This window comes from Astyanax mexicanus, chromosome 19, assembly GCF_023375975.1.
Source record: "Astyanax mexicanus isolate ESR-SI-001 chromosome 19, AstMex3_surface, whole genome shotgun sequence".
NCBI lineage: Eukaryota > Metazoa > Chordata > Actinopteri > Characiformes > Acestrorhamphidae > Astyanax > Astyanax mexicanus.
Window position 1 is genome coordinate 25349804 of NC_064426.1, and position 25968 is coordinate 25375771.

General features: G+C 36.7%; 1 protein-coding gene across 1 annotated transcript in view; it reads right to left on the bottom strand.

Moving 5' to 3' along the window:
* plcd3a (phospholipase C, delta 3a) overlaps nucleotides 1-22694 on the bottom strand; it is a 52088-nt gene extending 29394 nt beyond the window's left edge. Inside the window, exons 1-2 of the mRNA XM_007234478.4 lie at nucleotides 22448-22694; nucleotides 2343-2510 (exon numbers count right to left, since the gene is read on the bottom strand). Of these exons, the coding sequence (XP_007234540.3) occupies nucleotides 2343-2510; nucleotides 22448-22523 (244 nt within the window). The 5' untranslated portion in view covers nucleotides 22524-22694. The remainder of the gene's footprint in view (nucleotides 1-2342; nucleotides 2511-22447) is intronic.
* Between the last annotated feature and the right edge of the window lie 3274 nt (nucleotides 22695-25968).

Genomic DNA, 25968 nt, shown 5'->3' on the forward strand with positions numbered 1-25968 from the left:
CTCCACCGTGCCGCACTTTGGCCCGGCGAGCGAAGAGAAGGATTTCGCACAACACCGCCTAGAACTGCTCGAGTGGAAACAGCGTTTATAAATAAATTAACAAACACGAAAACGAAGGGTATTCTATCTGTAATTTCAATTCGTTTTAGTTCGTTTATAAACACAGTGCAGTTCCAGTTAGTTACTGTTTTTATATTTCTTTAAATTACCGTTTCTATAGACTGTCTGTGCTGCGAGTACATCTCGCATCCACAAGCCATGTGGAGGCCTTTTTTTACGTCCGCAGCCCTATTCTGCGTTGAACCTACAGGCTAGCTTACGCGTACCGAGTGAGAGTGTGCTATGCAGCAGAGAACGTTTATACTTCTGTGTATACTGCTATATACTGTGTATACTGCATTTACTGCTGCCAGTGAGCAAGAGAAGGAGCACAGTTGTCACACCATGTGCTGTGGTTTTAGTTTGATCTCAAAATCTCTTCTGTTAGTGCTACTCAGTTATTTTACCGGCATGTTCCCTAAATTTGTTTTAAATAATGAGGTCTCTACTCTGGTTATTAGAGGGCAAATGCACAACCTAATGTATGTTGGTTATGGGTCAGGGACATTTAGTGTAGTTAGCTTTTGTTTTGGTTCTCTTTTGTAACTGAGTGTAGGGAAGTATGTTATGTTATATTTTGTTCTGTTCCTTTCTTTGGTTGCACCCAGTTTGATTCTCCCAGTGTGGTACAGCAATTTTCGTATGTGTAACTGTTTTTAATAGCTCTGTTGTTAATAAAGCTCTTTTACCAAAAATCTTTTGAATCCAGTGCCTCTAATGTATGAATTATACACTCTAAAATCAGAGGTACAATATGAGTACTTTTTTGTACTCAAGGGTACACTCTTTATTATTGTACCCTCAAAGGTACAATATTGGTCTTTACAGGGTCAGATTTGTTCCCTCTGAAGTACAAAATAATTCCTAACAGCAATAAGTACAAAATTGTACCATTTATTCGGCCAAAAGGTACATTCAGTATTCTGTGTCACTGTACTAAAAAACAATATATATATTTTAATTATACATTTTTTATTTAAAAGCAAGGCAATTTTGGATCATTAAGTTTTTGACACATATTCAGTTGATGATAATGTTTATAATGTTTATAATCTTTATTGGCACAAAAAAACATGGGTACAAAAAAGTACTTTCACTGAAAGGTACTTTTTTGTACTTCAATATAAGGTACAGCCCCAGCGACAAGCTTTGTACTCTTTTAAGTACAAATCTGTACTCATTTTTCTTAGAGTGTAGCAGTCAGGTTGTAAGAAGCAGTAAAGCCACTCCGCTGAAGTGAAGCATTATACAGGAGTTTCAGTTTAGTTCTTCAGCACTGGGACTGGAGTAGCATTAGCATTAGCCTCTATTAACTGCTATTTCCTCGTTCAGAGGTGAGTATTATCAGCCTGTAGCCTGCTTCTAACCCTGGATAGCACTGCTGGAGCAGTATGAGTATTATCGATGAGTATTATCGGCCACTAGTGGTTAGCCACTAATGCACCAGCCTTAGTGCTGGATAAATTTGGTAATCTAAGCTTACTATATATAAACAGAAGCGCTTTACTCACACAAATAAACGGTTTTCAAAAGAAAAATCTGTGTAGATTAACATCCAGTGCTAGTTGGACTTTATAAAAGAAAGTCTTTTTTATTACAGTTTTGTTTACTTTGCTTAGCTTTACTTAACTACCCCACCACCACCCAGTGGCGGGACCTGCTGAATTAGAAATTCCTTATGAAGTGTCTTAAAATATGCCTTATAATCCGGTGTGCCTTGTGTATAAAAAGTACGGTAGAAATTTTTGTGCTTGTCAGACCTCTTATGTGGCAGTGACTTATTTCACACTTTTCCTTAACTGAAATACAAGGATTTAACAAGGTCATATAACAAGTTTATGTTTGCACAATGTTTAATATAAAAGCTGTAAGGATGAAGGGATCTGCTTAGTATTCATAAAAAAATAGAAATGAAATGTCAAAGAACAATAGCTTGAGCATCACTTTAAATGATGCTTTAGTTATGTAAAAACTAAAAACTGTAATCAAGAATTGCTCATATTTTTTAAAAAATATCAAGAATATATATTTTTTACAATATAGCTCTGCCTTACAATGTACTTTGCATAGCTGTAGCAGCACTCATGTGGCACCAAATGAAATATTTAAAGTGTGTGTGAATAGGAAAGAGAGAGAGAGAGAGAGAGAGAGAGAGAAAGAAAGAAAGAAAGAAAGAAAGAAAGAAAGAAAGAAAGAAAGAAAGAAAGAAAGAAGGAAGGAAAAAAGAAAAGGAAGAAACTCACAGCTCTGGCGTCTCTTGGCTTTGTGGGAGGTCTTGCTGGACTCACACCACACAGTCACACAGTCCTCCAAAAGTTTGAAGCCCCGGTGTTTCTGCCAGCGCTGAGAGCGGACCTTCACTATGTTGGATCCCTGCATCATCACACGCACGTCTTCATCATCCAGCACGCCTGCAAACACAGCACAAACACATGCACAGGACATCTGAGACAGTGTTCATGTGTTAAATAAAACCTTTTCAAAACTTTCCGAGAAGCTTCTTCTTCCACAGTTTTGGCCTCAGAAATGCTGTTGCTCATACAAAGACTTAGGCTGAAGTGCTGCCAATGTTTAGCTCATTTAAATCACTTTTCAAGTAGTTGAAGTGCTAATTGAAAGCTGCAGGGTGCTGCAAAGCAATAGATGCAAACATGATTGCATCCAGACGCAAGTGTTGGATTGCAGTTCGATTCGGAAGAAAGATGAATGTTACCAGGAGCAATAAATCATTTAAGGTCATATTTATTGAGCAACACATACAGCAGTAGTGTGTAACACATGTTTAACGCAACATTGCAGATGTTTCAGCATGTTCAGGGTTGTAGAGGTTCCTAATGGTTCCTGCGCTATTCTATGTTTTTCAGTCCTGCAGATTTTGCAATAGGGCTGAAATGTGGATAGAGCGTCAAATAGCACCCCTCACATTTTCAATCAGAAATCAGGTCTGGTGATGTGCCTGGCAATGGCGTAGTATCTGTGTGAGATGGCGGCAGCAGTATGTGGACGAGCACTGTCCTGTTGCAATGGTGCACTGGAGTGTGCATTCAGAAAAGGGAGGCCCATGTTTGCAGGACCTATTTAACATAATGTTTGACCTGTTAAAGTGCATGACTCTTAGTCTTGGTCGTCTCCACCAAAGAGACTCATCACTGAAGATGACCTTCTGCTATTCTGACTTGCGATATGACAGTCTGTTAATTTAGCAACAGCAATCAGAGAAAGTTGGAGCCAGATTGAGGTGCAACAAAATACTAGTGATGTATTGAAGTGTTCTTTTGTTTGTTTGTTTTTCAGGATTCATTCACTATTTTTTCCTCAGAATTGAGTGATTCTATATTTTTTCCCTCTGCTTGGTCTAAATAATTAACTGTTACTGACTGCTTGATTTCTTATAGTGCTTCTTAAAGCCAGAAAGTTGCCATTTAAAATTACTACATGTAATACATGCCTGTAATCTGCTTTTTTTCTACAAAATTAAACAACTGAATGAACATTGTCTGAGGCCGGTGATTCCATAATTTTTTCCAGGGGTTGTAAAACCACCTCCAAATTTAAATGGGGTAACTAATCAGGGCACCCAGAAGGTCAATCAGGACAGGGTCCACTTCCCTATTTGGGCAAACCCACCACACTTCACCATAAGAGTCCTTGGGCATGTATTCTAATGTTTTAAAATAATAAAAAAAGATAAGAATATTTATTTACACAAATTTTGGTTACGTTTGTGACCTCTACAGAATACCTACGGTAAATTTGGACACTTTAAAATAACTCAGTTTGAACAGATGTTCGACACTGTCTCTAGGCCTGTCACAATAATTATGTTATCCACTTATCATATCAACATACGTGCATTACTTTATTACTTCCATTTTTGCTGACCTCAATATTGCTCAGTTATGTTTTTCTTAGTGAAAAGAGCCCATTACTGTAAATGAGTTGCTAGGCTGACTTTGACAAAAACTATGTTTTTATTTTATTCATGCCTAATTTGTTTAGAATATTTAAATATTCTATATTTCAATTTCTCAAAACGTTCACTGATGTTAAAAAAGTTTGGGCACATCTTAAATTCAGTGTTTTTATTTATTTATTTTTCTTGCATAATAGATTAATACTGAAGTCATACAAACTATAAAGAAAAGCATGAAATTATTTAGAAAACAAAAAATATAGAATATAGAGGTAGAGGTGGTATACAGTAGCCCTATTTGAGCGATGTTCAAATCCATATTATGGCAAAAACACTACGTAATAAAAATATTTTAAGAAATGAAGGTCCGGAAGATTTCAAGAACTTTGAAAGTATTCTAAAGTGCAGTTGAGAGAAAAAACATCAAAAACGTTTTTTATGAAACTGACACTCATCAGGACTACACCAGGAAAGGAAGACCAAGAGTATCCTCTGTTGCACAGGATACGTTTATCAGAGTTACCAGCCTCAGAAACTGCAAGTAACAGAACCTTCTAACTTCTGTTATGAAATGTCCAGTTGGGTCAGCGCTCTTTCAGCACTGATGATATCCTCTATATGATTATTAAAGCATATTGTCGATAAACCAATAGTCTATTGTCTTATTGCACAGTTCTACGTCCAACGAAAGAATACTAATCACAAGAAGCCAAACTGTCTCTTAAACTGAGCTCTGCTTCTTTAAACTTTTTGTTGTTTTCTGATGGATTTTAACTGGCTTACACTGATGTCTGTATCCAGCACACCTGCTATGTGCTATAAATCCTCTACGACAATACTAGCACATGCATGGAGCTAATTTCGTAACACACACTTGTGTAAACACACACACACACTGCTTACGTGCTGCCTCAAGGGCGTGGTTAAGACTGAATGTGTCAGTAACTTGTGTTTTCTCTGAGTCACTAAGTCACACATCATTACCACATACAGTGGCTTTGGTCATTTTTGAATGTGTACTACTCATAGATTTCCCAAATCAGTAATTTACACACATACACACATCAGGAGCACTGGCAGGTCAGTGTGTCAGCAGTCAGAAGACAGATGAGCTGTGTAAAAAGGGTTAGGCTATAGTGTGTCAAATGCTTCTGAAGACTGTAAGAGACTAAAAAAAAAAGATGACATAGGAAAACAAGAAACTATGTGCGTACATACCATCCAAATGTTTGTGAAAACTCCTTCTACTGAATGCATTCATCTAATTCAAGTTGCATTCAGCATTAATGACACAAACACAGCTTATCTAGTCTCTGCGGAGAAGTACTGCCCATAGAATAGAACTATTTAAAGCAGATAAACCTGAAATTATTGGCAGTATACCAATATTAAGTAGGTGTGGTATAAATTAACATAAAGCCCTGCCATCATTGAGCTAGGGAGCAGTGAAACTTTTTTTTTGTAAAGATGTTTGGTGCTCTATTCAATATTTTTGGGATGAACTGAGGACATGGGAATGATAAGGTGGGGTTGTGATCATGCAAAATCTTGAGCTCACTGATGCTCGTTTCACTGCATGCAATTAGATCCTCACAACAATGTTCCAAAATCTAGTATAAAGTCTTTCCTGGAAAATAGAAACAGCTCTCTTTCTTTAATGCACTTTATTTTTCAAAGAAACCATAAATAAGCAAGAAACCCAATACTTTTGCCCATATGGAGTTTGTGTTTGTATTGCTGTATGTTTATATACACTACATTAAAACTGTCTATTATTCCATAGAGGTATAAGAAAATACTGATATACATACTGATATATAATACTCAATATTATGCCAAAATATGCAATCCTGCAGCAAAACAGAATTTATTTTTAATAAACAGAGTACATGTATATTTTGGTTGCAGACATTGATTCATTTTGTGTTGTGTATTTCTGGGTGGGGGATCATTTCGAGCACTACAGTGACTGTTTTGGCATGTAGGGGTACAGTAGGGTTTGACCATAACTTATCGTACACAATATTATTTAAACATTTTTGACATGATTAAAAAAATCCATATAGTGATATTTCAATATTATTGAAAACGTTTTTTACTTTTAAACGTTTGTTTGTGCTTTGTAGTAGATTTTTTATTTTTTATCTTTATTGTATTTTTTATTTTACACAAAATTGTATCTGTAATCTGGTAAGTTATTGTATACAAAACGTTTATGACAAACATTTTTTTGTGATTAACATTTTTTATTAAATTTTAAAGCAGTATGATAACTTCATACAAAGCACATACAAAGAAAAAAACACAGCAAATATACTTTCTATTAATTATCTAAAATTGAATTAATCTACTGCGAATTTCACGTGACATGCCCTTAGATTTACGCAAAATGCTGACTTATTCCTTTTCTTCCATTGTAACAGCTAAATCTTTCTCCCATTAAGTTTTAAGGAAACTTGAGGAGCTGTAGTTCTATAATAACATTAGGTAATTGCGTGATGCCTCATGACCCTGATCATATAATGAAATGAGTGATCAGAGTCTGAACTTCATGAAGGAGCTGCGTGATTTTTAAAACATTTTTATATTTTTTTTGGTGTAATGCACAGACAAGAGTCCGGACACATGACACAGGCAAATGCATGTTGGGGATTGTAGTTCCGGTTCGTAGACAGGAACGGAAGAGTTAGTGACATTTGTGACATTTGGTCCTGTATTATATATATATATATATATATATATATATATATATATATATATATATATATATATATATATATATATTATATATATATATATATAATGGTGGAACAAACTACCTTCCACTACCAGATCAGGAGAATCTCTCGCTATCTTTAAGAAACTCCTGAAGACAGAGCTCTTCAAAGAGCACTTACTCTCTTAACACCTCTAACAAACTAACTGCTTCTAACCTCATTTCCTTTTTCCACTCCTTCACTTCTCTATCCCATTATTTCCCTTTGATCTCCTTTAGGCCCTATCTAAATATGTTTTTACCTTTAACTTCTATTACTTTTGTACTTCACTATTGTAAGTCGCTTTGGACAAAAGCGTCTGCCAAATGTAATGTAATATATATATATATATATATTTTATAATTTTATTTCAACTTTTTATCTCTCCAATTTACACCCAACCCATTCATTAGGACTCTCCCTATCACTAGTGGCCATATCACCCACCCTTACTGGCACTGTGCTGGAGTGTTATTGTGCATTGTGCTGGTACACATGCAGTGTTCGGTTAGAGTTTTTGAACATGAGTGAGTCTCAAGCTCACTGTTCGCTCTATTAGACACTCCTACCTAGCTGGCTAACTTTGTATTTGATTACTGTTCTAGCAATCAAAAGAATACCTCTGGTGGTAAAAACTAAGAAAAAGCCTGTGTGATGTGTTGAACTTTCAGACTATTCCACAAATAGTAATCCTGTTTGGGAGGTTTCGGTTGTGGAGCTGTAAAGGACGCTTGCTGTCCTCCTCACGTCAGCTCATTAAAAACAGATCCATCCACTGATTGTGAAATGTTGTGGACAAATGAACTGCCAGAAACTCAGAGTGTGTGCTTTATAGCTGTTCCAAAGGCATGCTGCACTACATTATGCTATGCTACGCTATGCTACACTTTGCTACACTGGTCTGAGGAGAAAATCCTATTTTTTCCACATACACTTCCATAGCTGAGCTCTCCCATGTGTCCCATGTGTGAGTGGACAGAAAGATAGAGCAGCTAAAAAAACACAGCTGAGTTCAATGCCTTCATCTGCTTGTTTACAGAACCGGTAGATGTAGCTGTAGCTGCTCCTCAGGCAGTCTGCACTGTGTGTCAATGATTACAAACATTGGCCTCTCCTCTGGCCTCCCAGCCATTACTAAACACCACGCTGCCCAGTAGAGAGCAGAGAATAAGGGGAAAAAGAGAAAAGAGGAGAGAACATCAAAGAGGAAGAGTTGAATGGGGAAAATAAACGGGTTTATCGAGTCAGAGGGATACAAAAATGCAGATACAAAAAAGTGAAGAGCAACAGAAAAAGAGAAATAGAGTGAGAAGAAGTGTTAGAAAAACATTGACATATAAAAGTATTGTGATATTATGTTTAACAATACTGTACTGATTAGGGTTAGGTATTGCCACTGATTTGTATTCTGTTTCTTTTTGATATCGATTCATTTAGGAATATTTTAGTTACAATTAAAGACTAATCACAGAACTAATGTTGTAATTGTACAAGGGACACTCAACCTACCATACTAAGATACTTGTGTTTACATGAAGAATTAACCATAGACATTAATATATATTTTTATTATTATATAACATGTCCATAACAACGTCAGTGCAAAAAGCCTTGAAAAATGCTTTAAATATATTATTAAACAATTGATATGGAACTGCTGCCACATTTAAGGCGGAACCGAAAACACAGGACCAATGTTAACTTGTTTGTAGCTAAATGCTAATAACTAAAAATTAGACACATCTTGTTTAACTACTTTATCAGGCTTTAGTAACACTCAGTGAGAGAAAACTTTAAACTTGTCGCTAACGCTCTAAAACTATGGCATGTTTTCAAACTGGTGGTCTAGACCATTTAAGGTGGAACGGAAAGCTCTTTCAAAACACTAACACAAACTTGTTTGCTAAATAAGAATAAGATACAGATGTATTGTTTAAGAGGTTAAACCCTGAGCTCTAGATAAAATTGAGACTTTTTTGCTCTTTTTGCTTGTTTTATGCATGGTGGGTTTCTAAAATCTGATTTTACAAATATACAATAAAACATCTTGCTAAGAGCATCACAATATATCACAATAAACTAAATTGTAACCCACGTATTGTGTTGTGTATTATATTGCCAGGTTCTTGCGAGTATCTTAGCTACAATAGTATGAAAGACAGAGAAAGAGAGTGTGTAAAAGAGAGATAGAGAAAAAGAGAGAGAACTAAATCTTGTGTTTTTGAAGGCCAAAGAGGCCTGAATCTGTTTAGACTGAAGAACAGCCAGCAGTGTTTCAATGGAGGCCCTCTCACCACAGCAACCAGAGAAAGCCCTGCTCACACACTGATAAAGTTTCCTAGGCAATCACAGCTTTGGCTCTGCCTCGGCGCGCGAGTGTGTTTGTGTGTGTGTGTGTGTATGCAAGCATAGGCAGCTCTCACTTTGTCACTTTGCCTCAACAACACAGAATACCAAGTATAAGAATTAGGAGGAAAAGGAGAGGAAGAGAGACAGAATGAGAGAAATAGGGAGTGAGATTAAGCAAGAAAAAAAGAATGGTGTGATAAAAGTCCTATCCGGATGGGATTAGGGGTAATTTTCTATTTTATGGGGGGTCCTTTGTGATTTTATTCCCGTCCAGAAAGACCATGTACGTGTTTTTCTCAGACGTCCTCTAAAAAAATGACAGGCTGTTCCATAGGTGAATGTGAGTGTTTCATAGTTAAACGAAAATGTTTTATAGGTGGGCGTAAATGTTTCATTAGTAAATGTGTGTTTCATAAATGGCCATGAGTGTGCACAAGTGCGCACAAGTGCTTAGTAGATGATCGTAAGTGTTTTGTAGGTGACAGCAAGTGCTTTGTAAGTGCATGTTTCATAGGTGAGGTATAAGGAGTGTTTCATACATGAGCATATGTGTTTCACAGATGAGTGTGTGAGTCTTTCAGTGAATTTTAACCTAAAAAGCCTTTCATACTCCTCCAGGACGGCAGAACTTCACCAGAGCAATGGCCACATTCAACAAAACCATGCAGTTACATTCCACTTACTGCACAACTTCAGAAGCACCTTCACTCCTTTTTTAGTCTGTGGATGAGTGTCTCTCTCTCTCTTTAGCTTTAGCCAGCATCCCTGGAGTGCCATGGTCTGGCATGGCAACCTTACATAACGCTCTGAAGGAGGTCCACTCATGTACCCATGAAAGCCACTTCACACCAGCTCATGCCTGCTCACTTTTAAACAATGCAACAACACTAAAAAATTAGGCTCTGTACTAAACCATAAATTTGAGGCACCACTAAGCACCTACTGGGCCCACACTCTTACACACACAATTAAAAAATATCAGTACAATTGCTTGGGTCCCTAGTAAAGAACATTGAGACAAAACCTGGCATTATGATACGTGATGGTGATTTTTGTTGTATTGTGTAGTAAGTAGTGTGTTATAAAAGGGTAACACCAAATGCCAGACATTCAGCACAGAGTTGTAGAGGTTCCTAATGGTGTTCTGTGAAAACCCATTTAATGCAGCTTAAATATTTACACAGTTCCTCCAGATTTCGCAGTAGGGATGGAGTGTTGATATGGCAGCAAATACAGTCATATGAAAACGTTTGGGCACCCCTAATCTTAATCATTTTTAGTTCTAAATATTTGGGTGTTTGCAACAGCCATTTCAGTTTGATATATCTAATAACTGATGGACACAGTAATATTTCAGGATTGAAATGAGGTTTATTGTACAGAAAATGTGCAATATGCATTAAACCAAAATTTGACCGGTGCAAAAGTATGGGCACCCTTATCATTTTATTGATTTGAATAGAACTATATTTTACTGACTTACTGAAGCACAAAATTGGTTTGGTAACCTCATTGAGCTTTGAACTTCATAGCCAGGTGTATCCAATCATGAAGTTCAAAGCCAATTGCAAGTTGTTCTCCTATTTGAATCTCCTCTGAAGAGTGGCATCATGGGCTCATCTAGACAACTCTCAAATGATCTAAAAACAAAGATTGTTCAACATAGTTGTTCAGGGGAAGGATACAAAAAGTTGTCTCAGAGATTTAACCTGTCAGTTTCCACTGTGAGGAACATAGTAAAGAAATGGAAGACCTTGTTGTTGACTTCTTGTTAAGTCCAGAGGTGGCAGGCCAAGAAAAATATCAGAAAGGCAGAGAAGAAGAATGGTGAGAACAGTCAAGGACAATCCACAGACCACCTCCAAAGAGCTGCAGCATCATTTTGCTGCAGATGGTGTCACTGTGAATCGGTCAACAATACAGCGCACTTTGCACAAGGAGAAGCTGTATGGGAGAGTGATGCGAAAGAAGCCATTTCTGCAAGCACGCCACAAACAGAGTCGCCTGAGCAGTGCTTTTGCATACCACAGGTGACTCTGTTTGTGGCATGCTTGCAGAAATGGCTTCTTTCCTGACTGTAGCATTTTTAGTCAGGAATAGTTTTTAGCATCTATGTCTTCAAGGCAAGCTCCTGACAAGGAAGCAGTGTGTGGACGAGCGTTGTCCTGTTGAAATAGTGCACTGTAATGTGCATCCAGAAAAGGCAGACCTAGACATATTCAAGTTTGAAAATGTGTGGGATGCTATTGAATATAATTCAAGCTGAATGAGATGAATTATCACTGGACACCATTAGGAACCTCTACAACTCTGAGGCCATAAGGCATCATGCAAAGTCATTTGCGTTAAATCTAAGTAAACCACTTTGCTTTTTATATAATTAGAACAATGTACAGCACTGCTTCCAATCCTACAGAACACGAACAGAACCAATAACTATTCTGGAACTTTTATTTGTGAGAGTGAACATGCTGTGGAAAGCTGTGCATTTTGATCTGGAGGGGAAGAGGAAGTGTGATAAAGGCTGGAGAAAGCTGGAAAGCCATTTTTTAAGGCTAATCAAGCCAATCAGCACCACCAGGTAACCCACGCCAAGTGTGCACTGGATCCCCTGTTAATATATTTAATAGAACTTTAAAGAACATGAACACACACACGCACACACACTAAATCCCCACACAATAGCCTAACAGTAACTTCCGCCTGGCCCAGATGGCCACAGGTGATAAAGAGGCCAAAGTAACCATAAAATATTTAAAATAGGACAATTACAAGAAAGACAAGCAAAGAACTGCAACTGGGGCAGGCAGGAGGATAGGAAATGTGGTCTTTGTTGACACAGTTTAATCATGCTGTGGTCAGCTGATGTTGTTAATCACCTTAGTTTTTCACCCCTGTACTATTGAGAACTCTCTACACCCTTTAGAAAACAGGTTTTTCATGTTTTTTTTAGTAAAGGCAGTGGTTCTATATCTTTCTGAGACCAGGGTGTAACTGATCACAAATTCCATGGATCGGATCATGTCACATGTTTTTGAGTCATGGATCAGATCGCTTATCGCATCAGAATATTACACATTTATGTTTGTTTTCTGTTTATTAAAACGGTAAAGAAAAAAAAAGTCGGTAGCCCCCCCAATGCCCAAATGACGATTTCAGCCCTTTTTTTTTCTTTAACTCATATACAGCATTTTTTACTTGGGAGAGTTGGTACATGCATGTGTTGTAATGATTGCATGTTTCATAATATTTTGTTCTGGCCTAAAAAATGTATTTTCTACAGTAATAGTGGAGGAATACTTAGAGGGCAAAAGAAAACAATATACCGTATTTTTCGCAATGTAAGGCACAGTGAATATCCTTTAATTTTCCCAAAAATTCGTCAGTGCACCTTACAATCCGGTGCACCTTGTGTATTAATTATTTCTTTTAGCAGTCAGGTTGTAAGGAGTAAAGCCACTCCGCTGAAGTGCACCATTACACAGGAGTTTCAGTTTAGTTTTCCAGGAGTATTACCACTACCTGCTAACCGCGCTAACCGCTACCTCTTTTATTATACCTCTAGTATTATCAGCCTGTAGCCTGCTGCTAACCCGGGTTAGCACTGCTGGGGCATTATTAGCATTCCTGCTAGCCGTGCAAAGTGCTAACTCTTTCAGTATTTAGAGGCGAGTACAACGGACTGTAGTCTTTGTGTTTTTAACGTGTTAAAACAAGCTACGTGGGGCGAACTGCTAGCTAATATCCACTACTATACTATATGGCTTACTTACATCTAAGCTTACTGTAAATAAATGGAAGTGCTTCACTCACTCAAATAAATAAAATAAATAAATCTGTGTAGATTCACATCCAGTGCTCGTTTGACTTTAAAATATTATTATTTTTAAGAATTACAGTTTACTAAACTTAGCTTAGCTTTACAGGTCTCACCTGCTGAATTAGAAGGAAAGGAGCACCATAGGGTACTCATTCACTTGCTTGTTCCCTACTTTTTCTGAAAAAGAAAAAGCTTTATACTAGATTTTCGATTTTTCATTGCTGTGATAATTTGATTGCATTCAGTAACAAGAGCATTAATTACAGCAGGTTGGGATGTTGGATAATCATCAAACAGCCTCAGCCCCACCCCCCAATCTCATCTTAAAATACTGGATCTAGCCCAGGTAAAATAAATAAAAAATTAAAAATGAAAACAATAAAAATAAATACAATTTATTTAAAGTCATACAACATATTTGCAGTAAAGTTCAGCAATCGTTTCCATAAATATGTCCACCCAGAATAATGTGCCTCAAATAAAAGAACAATAAATCTACTTAGACATTTTAAGAAGGTTAATCTCTAACTTATTGTAGTCATGAATGGAAGGATCTACAGAGGAACATTCACTAAGCAAACCGGTTTCAGACTGTATGAAAGAGTGAAAACAGCATTCCACGCTCACAGTAGGAGTGTGTCATATTGTGTTGTACACAATACAGTCATGGCCGAAAGTGTTGGCACCCCTGAAATTGTTCCAGAAAATAAAGTATTCATCAAATATGAAGTTGAGGGTGCCATTACCTTTGTTTTCTATCTAAGTTAATTTAATATATATTTTGGTATATTATTTTCTGTGTTGTTCCAATAAGCACAACAAAAATGTACAACAAAACATGTGGAACTGCAATCGTTTTCTCGGGAGAAATGCATTTAAAAAAAAAATTCAGGGGTTCAAACAATTTTAGACATGACTGTATATTGTTAAACAACAATATTATGATTAAAATGATCCATATTGTGATAACAGTAGTATTCTTTCTAGAAAGTTTATTGTATACTGTTTAAGGGTATTTTTTGCATAATTGATTATGCTTATAGTTTTTATAGACGGAATATTCAATATTCTGCACTTTAGTACAATAATGGACTTTTACTGCTGTTACATTATTTTTATGTTACTATTTTATTTTGTCATATTATTGTTATATTTATATATATTTTTCATTTTCTCCTAAATGTTTGAAATTGTTATACTAAATAAAACGTTTACATTCATTTTGTTGCCTTAGTATACTCTATACCACTATAATGAATAAAATATATTTCTGTGTTTTGTCATATTGCTGAGAATATTTTTATCACAGACGTACGCTAAAATGTTGACCATATCGACCACCCCTATTTCACTGATGAGTTGCATGTTCCATTATAAATAAATAATAATTAGTCCTCTTTTTGACCTATTAAGGTGGGCATGGTGAAATTTTCACACCAAGTCTGACGCATTTTTGGCATATAGCCTCTGTAACTGCGACTATGAACTACATAACTCTCATACAGTTGTGGTCAAAAGTTTACATACACTTGTAAAAAAACATAATGTTATGGCTGTCTTGAGTTTTCAATAAGTTCTACAACTCTTATTTTTCTGTGATAGAGTGATCGGAACACATACATGTTTGTCACAAAAAACAGTCATAAAATTTGGTTCTTTCATAAATTTATTATGGGTCTGCTGAAAATGTCACCAAATCTGCTGGGTCAAAAATATACATACAGCAACAAAATTTGTCAATTTTGGTGATGTAGCGAGTTGTGTCAATCAAATTAGCTTCATGTCATGGCCTCTTCACTTCTTGTAAGTGATTCTGATTGACTACAGCTGTTGACTTCTCATGAGCCCATTTAAATAGGGCTCATTTGACCCAGTGATTAGACTCAGCTACAAAAGCTACAATGGGAAAGTCAAAGGAACTCAGTGTGGATCTGAAAAAGCGAATTATTGACTTGAACAAGTCAGGGAAGTCACTTGGAGCCATTTCAAAGCAGCTACAGGTCCCAAGAGCAACTGTGCAGACAATTATACGCAAGTATAAAGTGCATGGAACAGTTGTGTCACTGCCACGATCAGGAAGAAAACGCAAGCTATCACATGCTGCCGAGAGGAGATTGGTCAGGATGGTCAAGAGTCAACCAAGAATCACCAAGAAGCAGGTCTGCAAGGATTTGGAAGCTGATGGAACACAGGTGTCAGTCTCCACAGTCAAGCGTGTTTTACATCGCCATGGACTGAGAGGCTGCCGTGCAAGAAAGAAGCCCTTGCTCCAGAAAAGGCACCTTAAGACTCGGCTGAAGTTTGCTGCTGATCACATGGACAAAGATAAAACCTTCTGGAGGAAAGTTCTCTGGTCAGACGAAACAAAAATTGAGCTGTTTGGCCACAACACCCAGCAATATGTTTGGAGGAGAAAAGGTGAGGCCTTTAATCCCAGGAACACCATGCCTACTGTCAAGCATGGTGGTGGTAGTATTATGCTCTGGGGATGTTTTGCTGCCAGTGGAACTGGTTCTTTGCAGAAAGTAAATGGGATAATGAAGAAGGAGGATTACCTCCAAATTCTGCAGGAAAACTTAAAACCATCAGCCCAAAGGTTGGGTCTTGGGCGCAGTTGGGTGTTCCAACAAGACAATGACCCAAAACACACATCAAAAGTGGTAAAGGAATGGCTAAACCAGGCTAGAATTAAGGTTTTAGAATGGCCTTCCCAAAGTCCTGACTTAAACCCCATTGAGAACATGTGGACAGTGCTAAAGAAACGGGTTCATGCAAGAAAACCATCACATTTAGCTGAACTGCACCAATTCTGTCAAGAAGAGTGGTCAAACATTCGACCTGAAGCTTGCCAGGAGCTTGTGGATGGCTACCAAAAGCGCCTAGTTGCCGTGAAAATGGCCAAGGGACATGTAACCAAATACTAATGTTGCTGTATGTATATTTTTGACCCAGCAGATTTGGTGACATTTTCAGCAGACCCATAATAAATTTATGAAAGAACCAAATTTTATGACTGTTTTTTGTGACAAACATGTATGTGTTCCGATCACTCTATCACAGAAAAATAAGAGTTGTAGAACTTATTGAAAACTCAAGACAGCCATAACATTATGTTTTTTTACAAGTGTATGTAAACTTTTGACCACAACTGTAAATGCCCACTCTTTCTTTTTCTCTGCTCCCTGTCCCCTTTAAGCTCTCTTTAATTTCCTGATGTGTAGTAAAATAACTAACGAATGTTACATTGATTTACATTTGTTTCAACTCAACACCCAACCAACAGCTGTGATCGGTCAAAAAAAAATAAAAAATCAAGTAGCCACTTCTATCTCTATAATTCATTCCAAGATCTCTTATCTCATGTGAATCTGTCATAAACATTATAGCCATCATGTGGTAATATGACTTTACCAGTATTCAGCTCATTTAAAGCCAATCTCAGCTAAAGTACTTTGCCCATCTGGCACAGATTGATTTGATCAAACAAAAGGCAAGTCTGCAATGGAAACTTACTTTTTATTTTTTATGGACTTAAAACACTCCTTCTAAACAATCTACAGCAGGAGCCACCAATCCTGCTTCTGTAGAGCTATCATACTACAGGTCAGACACCTCCATCCCAAATCTAAAGCGGTAGACTCAGGCTGTTTTTTGGAGGGCAGAGGCAAAAAAAAAAATCTGAGTTATCTGTGATCGGTCAATAAAACCATCACTAATCACTAATCAAATGAAGACAGTAGTGGAATGTAGAGAAGTAGAGAAGATGTGTAAGGATGGGGGATCACAAATGCGTGAATAAATACGGGTTAGAGCTCCACATAAACACAGGCACTCACCAAGCAATGTCCACGTGCAATTACCTCACCGAAACTACAGCACACACTTACCATCACTCGCATCACTGCTCCAGAAATAAACAGCAGTGAAAAATAATATCTTACACAGGAAGAGACAGACAGGCAGCGCGGTATGTAGGTCAAAGCTGTACATTTTAAATCATTAAATTACAGCGTTGGGATAATTAATTTAACATAATGTTGCTGTGTCAGTTTTTGGTCTATTTTTAGTTTACTATATAATTTCTACCCAGGCCATATCCTTCACATTATGTGAACAGTTTATGATGAAGGTACCAATAGAAATATTGTAAAGTAACAATTTAGTAAATATATACAGCTCTGGAAAAAAATGAGAGACCACTTCAATTTCTGAATCAGTTTCTCTGATTTTGCTATTCATAAGTAGATGTTTGAGTAAAATGAACAATAACATTTTAGAAATCCATATTTGGTGGAATAACCCTGGTTTTTAATCAGTTTTCATGCACCTTGACATGTTCTCCTCCACCAGTCTTACACACTGCTTTTGGATAACTTTATGCCACTCCAGGTGCAAAATTCATATTATGCAAAATTATGCAAATTATATTCCAGAGGTTTTTTATTTGGTAAAAACAAAGAAACTGATCATTTTTAAGTGGTCTCTTATTTTTTTCCAGAGCTTTATATATCAGTTTGGTTCACTCTTTCTCCCCATCTACCGGTTAGAGCTCCTCTTATCACATGATGTCCCTGAGCTCTTGCCTGGATTAAAATTTATGATCTACTCTCACTTGATTTTGGGCCACTCTAGGTCTGTAAATTTACACTGCATATAAACACAACGTTTAAAATGAATGCAAATACAGACAGAGTTTTCTGTTCATATGCTGGGCCCTATCTTACACCCTGCACAAGGCACACTGTGAAGCTCAATGGTATCTTACAACTTTTATATTAACAATAAACAGAATACAAACTAAAATAACACTGCTGTTCTCGTAATTGTTAAACAGTTCCAGAGTGGCCCTACGGTCTAACTACTTCTAATCATGACCGTTTAAATACATTCAGGTTAAATCCCAGCAAGGTTTCAGCGCTCCTAGTCGCCCAGCCTCCTTGTCTGGGGACATACTGGGATAGGAGTCACTCTAACTTGCAGATTGAAATAAACAGTAAATAAATTTAGGAGGATTGAGAATTTCACATCATATTTAATCAATTTCAGGTGCATCACATAAATGTATCACGTAAATGAACTGAAATGAAAAGTAAAATAAGACAATTTTTTATTAAACTAAGTGGAGCTAACCTGAAAAACACTCTTTAATGAGCTACTTGTTAAATTGGGATGAAACAAAGTACAAGACAGTGCTGTTCTTGCGTTAAATTATACTTAAATGATAACAGTATAACTAAAATATGTGTTAAATTAACATAATATTCTTTTTTCCTATCAACTCAAACTATATTATTGGTTGAATCTCGTATTTATTAGGCAATTAAAGAAAATATTGCTCACAATTCTTGGTGGATTAATGAACATTTTATTTAAAAAGTTATTTTTAACATGCTCACTTGAAGTATTGTATTTGCTGTATCTTAGGAGATTTTACGTGAATAATACAGCAAAATATTAACTCATGCATCTTCCCTATTGGTCCCTGGCTGTTACATCCTTTCTCTGTTACCAGTTTCTTCCCTTCTGTGCCTGTGTTGCTCTCTGTGTTTATTTACCTTTCCTCCTAGATGCCTTTCATTAATTTCCCATGTGGTCCTGTGTGTTCCTCCCATGTCTCTACCTTAAGTGTTTTCACCTGTGTTAATTTGTAGCTCCGCCCCCTCAATATGTGTTGCCTGTTATATTTTTCTGCCTTTTGTGTGTATTTAAGTCCCTGTGTCTTCAGTGTTAGTTTGTCTGTTCTTGTATGTGTTTACGTCGGTTCAGATTGTGAATATTCCCTATGTGTACCCATAATTCCAGTTTTGGTTTATTGGTTTATTGCTTGCTTACTTGTTTTCTTTGTTAATAAATTCACTTACATTTGCATCCACTCTCTGCGCCCTCTCCTTTTTTCTACACTTCCTGACAGTGGCATAATTTATTTGCATAATGCCAGTTATTTTTGTCCCTATAGAGGGCACTTTAGGGCATGGAGAAAATAAATAAGTGTAAAGAATGGTCACAAACTAAAGCATTGGATTTTTATAGTCAGCTCAAGAGAGTTCTTGGGAGATGGGACAGCAGAAACTCCTCTCCAGCTCCTGTGATTCTGGCAAGGATGAAACCGAAACTTCATGTGAAGCTATGTGAAACCTTTTACCTGCTATGTGAAAGTAGCCAACCACACCCTATTGTTCTACTTATCACTTTCTCCTGGAGGCAGTAATTATAGGCAGATACTATACCAAGCAGTATTAAACACAGCATCTGTAGCTAATCAAATGTAAAACACAATCTTCCCAGCAAATCCCAATGCACAGTTACTCCTAAAATTATCATTGTGGACTGCGGAAAAGTTACATGCACTTTTGTAGCTAAATATCTCTTAGCTTTTTTTTGCAGAAGTCCTCGAGTTCTAAAATATACTCTGATCTTGCATGCATGCTGACAGTTTTCTTGGTCTTCTACTTCTCATCTTAACTTCCACAGTTCCCCTGAACTGTGACATTTCTTCAAAATATATTTTAACATTATTTTTATATTATATTTTTAAACATATATTTTTCAATTCTATTTTATTTTATCTTATATTTATCTCTTTTAACAATTGCTCTTTGTGCGTAAACCGGACTGTGAAATCACAATTTCGTTCCACCTCATGTACCACTTGATGTGAATGACAATAAAGTCTCCTTGAATCCTTATAATATTTTGCATTGTAGAAAACACAAGCTGACTGAAGCTTGTCTATGTTCTAATAAGATTCCCCTGCTTTCTGTGTATTGATTTGCTTGTACTTTAAACCATTAGATAAGAAGCCTATTTTAGATGTGTGCTAGTACAAGATTTAAATAATTAGAGAATTTAAAAGGCTTGGGAATTTGTTTCAGATCTTAGTTCCTAATTACATGCAACACTTAGGGTGACCCAAATTTTAATCAGGCCACAATGAAAGTAGAGTAAATATGATTTAGGACTGGATGAACATCTTGTGATTAGCTGCAGAGACTGTTTTCACCATTTTTAAGATTTTCAAGGGTGTCCAAACTTTTCCATAAAACTGTATATGTTAATGCCTATATATAAACATACACTGACTCGTCAAAAGTCATGGATTGTGCAGCCTATTTACATTCTTTGATCCACAGTGTCAGCTGTGTATCAGGATTATAACATAGAAGGCATTACCCCCCACAGTGGACAGCACATTGCTTAGTATTGATTGTGACAAGTGGCGTCTGACTAGAATTGTCTGTGTGAGAAGACAGAAACCACATCCACATTTAATGCACAAGACACCACACGCATATCCCACAGGTCAGTGCAGTGTTCTTCAGGTTTCATAGGACATGGCAAAAGTCATGTGACAAAATACTAGTTCTAATTCTATGACGTGGCATATTGGTGTATATAATGTAAGAATACTGTTGAATGGAAAGTACTTAAAGTGCAAATAAGTACAGCTGTAACTGTAACACATAGAGAGAAATAAAAAAGAAATAAAATATATATTTTGTGGTAGGGCTGGGTGATTCTTTAAAAAAAATAATCTCGAGATTCTTCAATATAAATACATCTCTGGAAAAAAATAAGAGACCACTTCAGTTTCTGAATCAGTTTAGCTATTTATAGGTATGTGTTTAAGTAAAATGAACACAGTTGTTTTATTCTATAAACTATGGACAACATTTCTCCCAAATTCCATATACAAAATATTGCAATTTAGAGCATTTATTTGCAGAAAATGCGAAATGGCTGAAATAAAAAAATATGCAGAGCTTTCAGATGGCAAATAGTGCAAAGAAAACAAGTTCATATTATGAAGTTTTAAGAGTTCAGAAATCAATATTTGGTGGAATAACCCTGGTTTTTAATCACAGTTTTCATGCATCTTGGCAAGTTCTACTCCACCAGTCTTACACACTACTTTTGAATGACTTTATGCCACTCCAAGGGCAGAAATTCAAGCAGTTCAGCTTGGTTTGATGGCTTTATATTCCAAATGTTTGGTCTCTTATGTGTCTTATGTGGTCTCTTTTTCCAGAGCTGTATTTATATTCTCAGATTTAGATTACACAAGGCATTACATTACCAATGTATCGTGATAATGTTGTATCGGCAATGTATTGTGATAACATCACATTGTGGGCAATGTATTGTGATAATATCTTATTGTGGGCAATGTTTTGTCATATCATATCCTGAGATGCCCTGTTATTCCCACTACTTTTATCCACAGATTTTTTTTACTATATTGCAGAAGTATCCTATAGTAATCTACTGTATTAGAATAATTTGTATTTTCTATAATAAGCTACAGTTTCCTAGTTGTATTGATTGTATAAAGTACTGTATGATTATAGGACTCCTGCAGAACTAAATTAAAGTTACTGTGCCTGTGTACTGTGCCTGTCCTCAGCTGATGTGCGGAAAACTCTACTTCCTGCGGAGACTGAGGAAAGCACATCTCCCATCCCCCATCCTCACCATGTTCTACAGAGGGACTGTAGAAAGCATCCTGAGCACCTGCATTACCATCTGGTTTGGGAATTGCAACACCTCAGACCGCAAGACCCTACAGCGGATAGTGCGGACAGCTGAGAAAATCATCGGAGTCTCTCTTCCCTCCATCACCGAGATCTACACCACACGCTGCATCCGCAAAGCCACCAGCATTGTGGACGACCCCACCCATCCCTCACACGGACTCTTTGCTCTGATGCCGTCTGGCAGAAGATACAGGAGCATCCGAGCCTCCACTACTAGACTCTGCAACAGCTTCATCCACCAGGCAGTCAGACTTCTCAACGCACAGAGACAGAACTGAACCCCCACCCCACCCACCACTCAGCCAACACACTCGCACAAGACTAAACTGTACACCCCCCCCCTTTACACTCACAAAGAACTGAACTTCACCCACACACACACCCAGTCAGCACACAGAGGCTGACATGACTTTATTTGTTGCACTCTTAAAAACTATAAACTCTACCTCAGTAACTGCTGTGATTATATATGTTCTATATGTTACAGTATGTCACACATCTCTGCACCTTATCCCCACTATACACTTTATTATACCGTATCGGTACTGCACTGTCCTGTCTTTAAATTGTCTCGTCTTTTGTATTTATTGTATTTATTGTTATTTAGTGTTATAATTTTATAATTGTACGTTGCACTGTCGTCACTCCTGCACTTTATGTCGTCTATTGCTTGTTGTTCTATGTTGCACCATGGTTCCGGAGGAATCACACTGTGTACCTGTACTCAGATGTAATGACAATAAAAACCTCTTGACCTCTTTTACTGTAGTCTTATTTCAGGTTTGGAAAGTTGGCCAAATATAGGTTTATTTGTACATTCTCATGAAGCACATACAGCACGTAGTTTGTCAGCTAGTCTTCCCAGACTCCTCCATGTGCAGCTACACAGCAGAACAAGCCCACTTGTTGACTAGCTGACATTCTCATCCACTCAGCATGAAATACCGAAACACCCCCCCCAACCCCCTTCCTCTCTTACCGAGTCTCCGGAGAGGGTCCAGGATCTTGGACTCGTGCACTTTCTCCTCGCTCTGCTTCTTTTTCCTCCCCAGCATGTCCGGAGCTGTCTGTCCTCCTCTCGCTGGTCTGGGTCAGTAGAGAAAAGTTCCAGAAGGCAGAGGTCTCAGCAGTCTCAGCGGTCTCACGCTTTTGCTTATGGTTTAAAGCGCATGAATCACTGCGCGCTGCTGAAGCTCTGCTAAGGATCCTCCTCCGTCTCTGCGCTCGGGGTTTCTGTTCCCACCCGTTTGCGCTCAAGCCCCGCCCCCTGTGAATGGGCGGGGCCAACCACCGAGCTATTTTTAGTCTACTTTTTCATAAATATTCGTGCCTCATGATGTGACATAAAGCTTTCTGTAAAATCTGGATAATATAAAAACATATGTTTAAATAATATTAATACATATTGCATACTAAATTCCACATACACTCTTATAAATATTAACTATTATTGCACATTTTCTAATATAATATAATATAATATAATATAATACAATACAATATAACAGGAGTTTTTTGGTTACGAAACAATTACTTGAAATGAGAAAAATGCTTAAAATTATATTAAATAAATGTATACTTATATTTAATTAATTACATGTTTTATGTAATTGTTTAAATGTAAAAAAGAAGTGTTAATAATTTTATGTAATTAGATTATTGTTATTTAATTGTGATTTTTATATTTGATTAATTTATTCTGTATTATATTATTGTAAGGCACATAAAACAAAATAGAATAGAATAGAATAGAACACAATAGAATATATAATTAAAAAATATTATTATTGTTGTTGTTGTTGTTGTTGGCAGTAGCAGTTGTAGTAGTTGTGATAATAAGAATAAGATCTGGAAAGAAATGAAGAATATTTGTATACATGCACTTTATATATGTAAATAAATAATTAACATAATCAATTTCTAATTGTGAGAGTGCAGAACCTCACATCTCTGAAACACAAAATTTAATTAGAGGTATTTTTTTACTGGTCTATCCATGTTATTATATATGTTAAAAAGGATTAACAAACAAGATAAAAGAACGTTTTTGCGCCGACATACGCACATGTGCACCAGCCAATCAGAGCTGAGGAGGCGGGGCTTTCCTGAAAGCTGGCGGGGAATGTAATGTCGCGCTGGCCTCCTGAAGGAAACGCGTGAGAGGAGTTTATAAAAAACACAGTGTAACCTGATTCCCGCGCAGAGCGGAGAGAGCAGGACTACATATCTCACTAAATCACTGCCTCAGTCTGAGCCTCAGCTGCAGCTGCGCGATTCTGAGAGGATCTAGATCAACCTGTTGTTGTTTACGTAGCGAGACAATTACGATATAATTACAGAAGTTAAACACAGCCCAGCCCAGCTCAGCGCTTCCAGATACTGATAGACGGTTTACTGAAATCTGAATTATACGTACGTCATAATATTCACTCAAAGCTCGGCAAAGTTTCACACAAGCAAGAAGTGAGTAAACACACTGTAAACCTTCACTGATTTTGATTTCTGCATGAAAATAATACAAATAAGCACTTAGAATTATATATAATGTTTCGTTGTGTATATTCTGTCTTGTTTAGCTTGTTTTATTTAATATAAAATAATAATAACTACCCTGCTTTCTCTCGGATCTGTTACTCCTGTTTCTGTACTATTAAAACTATTTATTGAGTTTAAGTTAAGTTTAGCTTTGGGTCGAGCGCCGCTTCTTGGTGATTTGATGGAATCGCACCTCATTTACCCAGACCAGAGTTCACCACAGTAAGGTTTACTGTTTAAGTACACCATAGTATTATAGCAGAAGACTAATTATGAAACAGCAGTGGACTATTATAGAAGGTTTACAATGCTAGAGGTAAGTATAAGAATGGGTGGGGTCATTCACAGAGATATTTTTAGTCTATTTTTTTGGAAGTTAACTCTACTCAGATCATTTGAGGTAATTCGTTGCCTCAAATGAATTAAATTTAAAATGAATTAAAATTAAAACTCTCTCTTATAATGAATTGTAATACTGTGTGGAGTTGAACAAACATTCATTCTCTATATCATTAATTCACATAAATTAGCTATAGAGTGAACAGTATTGAGAGCACAGCCAACACAGAGTTACTGCAGCTCAGAAAATGATGCTTGCTTGTACAGCCTTCAACACAGAGACCAAACAGTTAATGATGATAAAGGGTCTACAAGTTTACCTAAAGTAACCCAGGGGGAATCACTAAACACTGATGTGAAAGTCAGAAATTGGGGGACACATCCCCTATGCACATATATTGTGCCAAAAGCCAATGGAAAAGAAGCTGCTAATGGCTGCTTATGGTTATTATAAGTTGGTTCAACTCAAAGATCTCTGTTTAAATGTAAATAACAGTTTTGCCAACTCATTAAAATTAAGTATGCATGTCTGACTTAACTGACATGCATTACACCAACTTAAATCCACTGTTTTTACACAACTCCAGCAAATCAAGTTGAGCTAACTCATTTTCAGCTATTAAAGTAAACTAAATTGGCTGTAGTTATAAAAAAAATCCTACCAAACAGCATCAACTTATTTCATTTGAGGCAACCGATTGCCTTAAATTATTAATTTACACTAACTCAAATCAAACACTTAAGACAAACACTTTTTTAAAGAGCAGCTAAATGCAAAAAGGCAACATATAATTTTTTGAGTTTGTTTGACTTGATCAGCATAAGTGATGCCATGTTTCTGTAATATTTGAGTTATGTTAGATCACAAAAAATGCAGTTAGGTTTTACAGTGTGTGGCACAACACTCTCTGTAATATCTACATAATATAAAATATATGTTTTAAAAATATTAATACATATTGCATATTTTTACAGACTTTACAGGGAATAGCTATAGGTATAGGAACAGGTAAATTCCACATATACTCTTGTTTGGGTTATGCCATTTATTCCTAATACAAGTTTAGGCTATTCCACACTATATTATAACTATTTACTATTATTGCAATTTGTTATATAATTTAATATTTGAAATTATGCCACCTAAATTGAGTTTTTCACCTTCAGCATTGCAAAATTTTAGTTGATGTTCCAAACAGGCTTACAATTCTAGTGATAGGGGCATTGCGTTACTCATGTAAAGAAATTACTATTTTTACACCATTAACAAACTCAAAGTAGCTCCACAATTTATTGTTAGAATTCTGAGGGCCCTGACATTTAAAACAAGACACTGAGGTCTCACCGATGATAAAGTTTACTTTGAATATCCCAAGATGACAGTGTGGCTAGGAAATTATTGGACACGATTAACATGACAGTCTGTAAGTTGTTGGTGAGAATGTGTTACTGCACAGAGCATGCTAAAAAGTACTTTTAAAACATGCATTGTGGTGCAATCTCTTTTCAGAATGAATGAATCTGGTAAGATTTTTTTTCTGTTTAGCGCTAATCCTTATTCTCTTCAGTACTGTGTGATTTTTGGTTTATTAATATGTGATTGAGCAGATGACAAGTTTGCAGTAG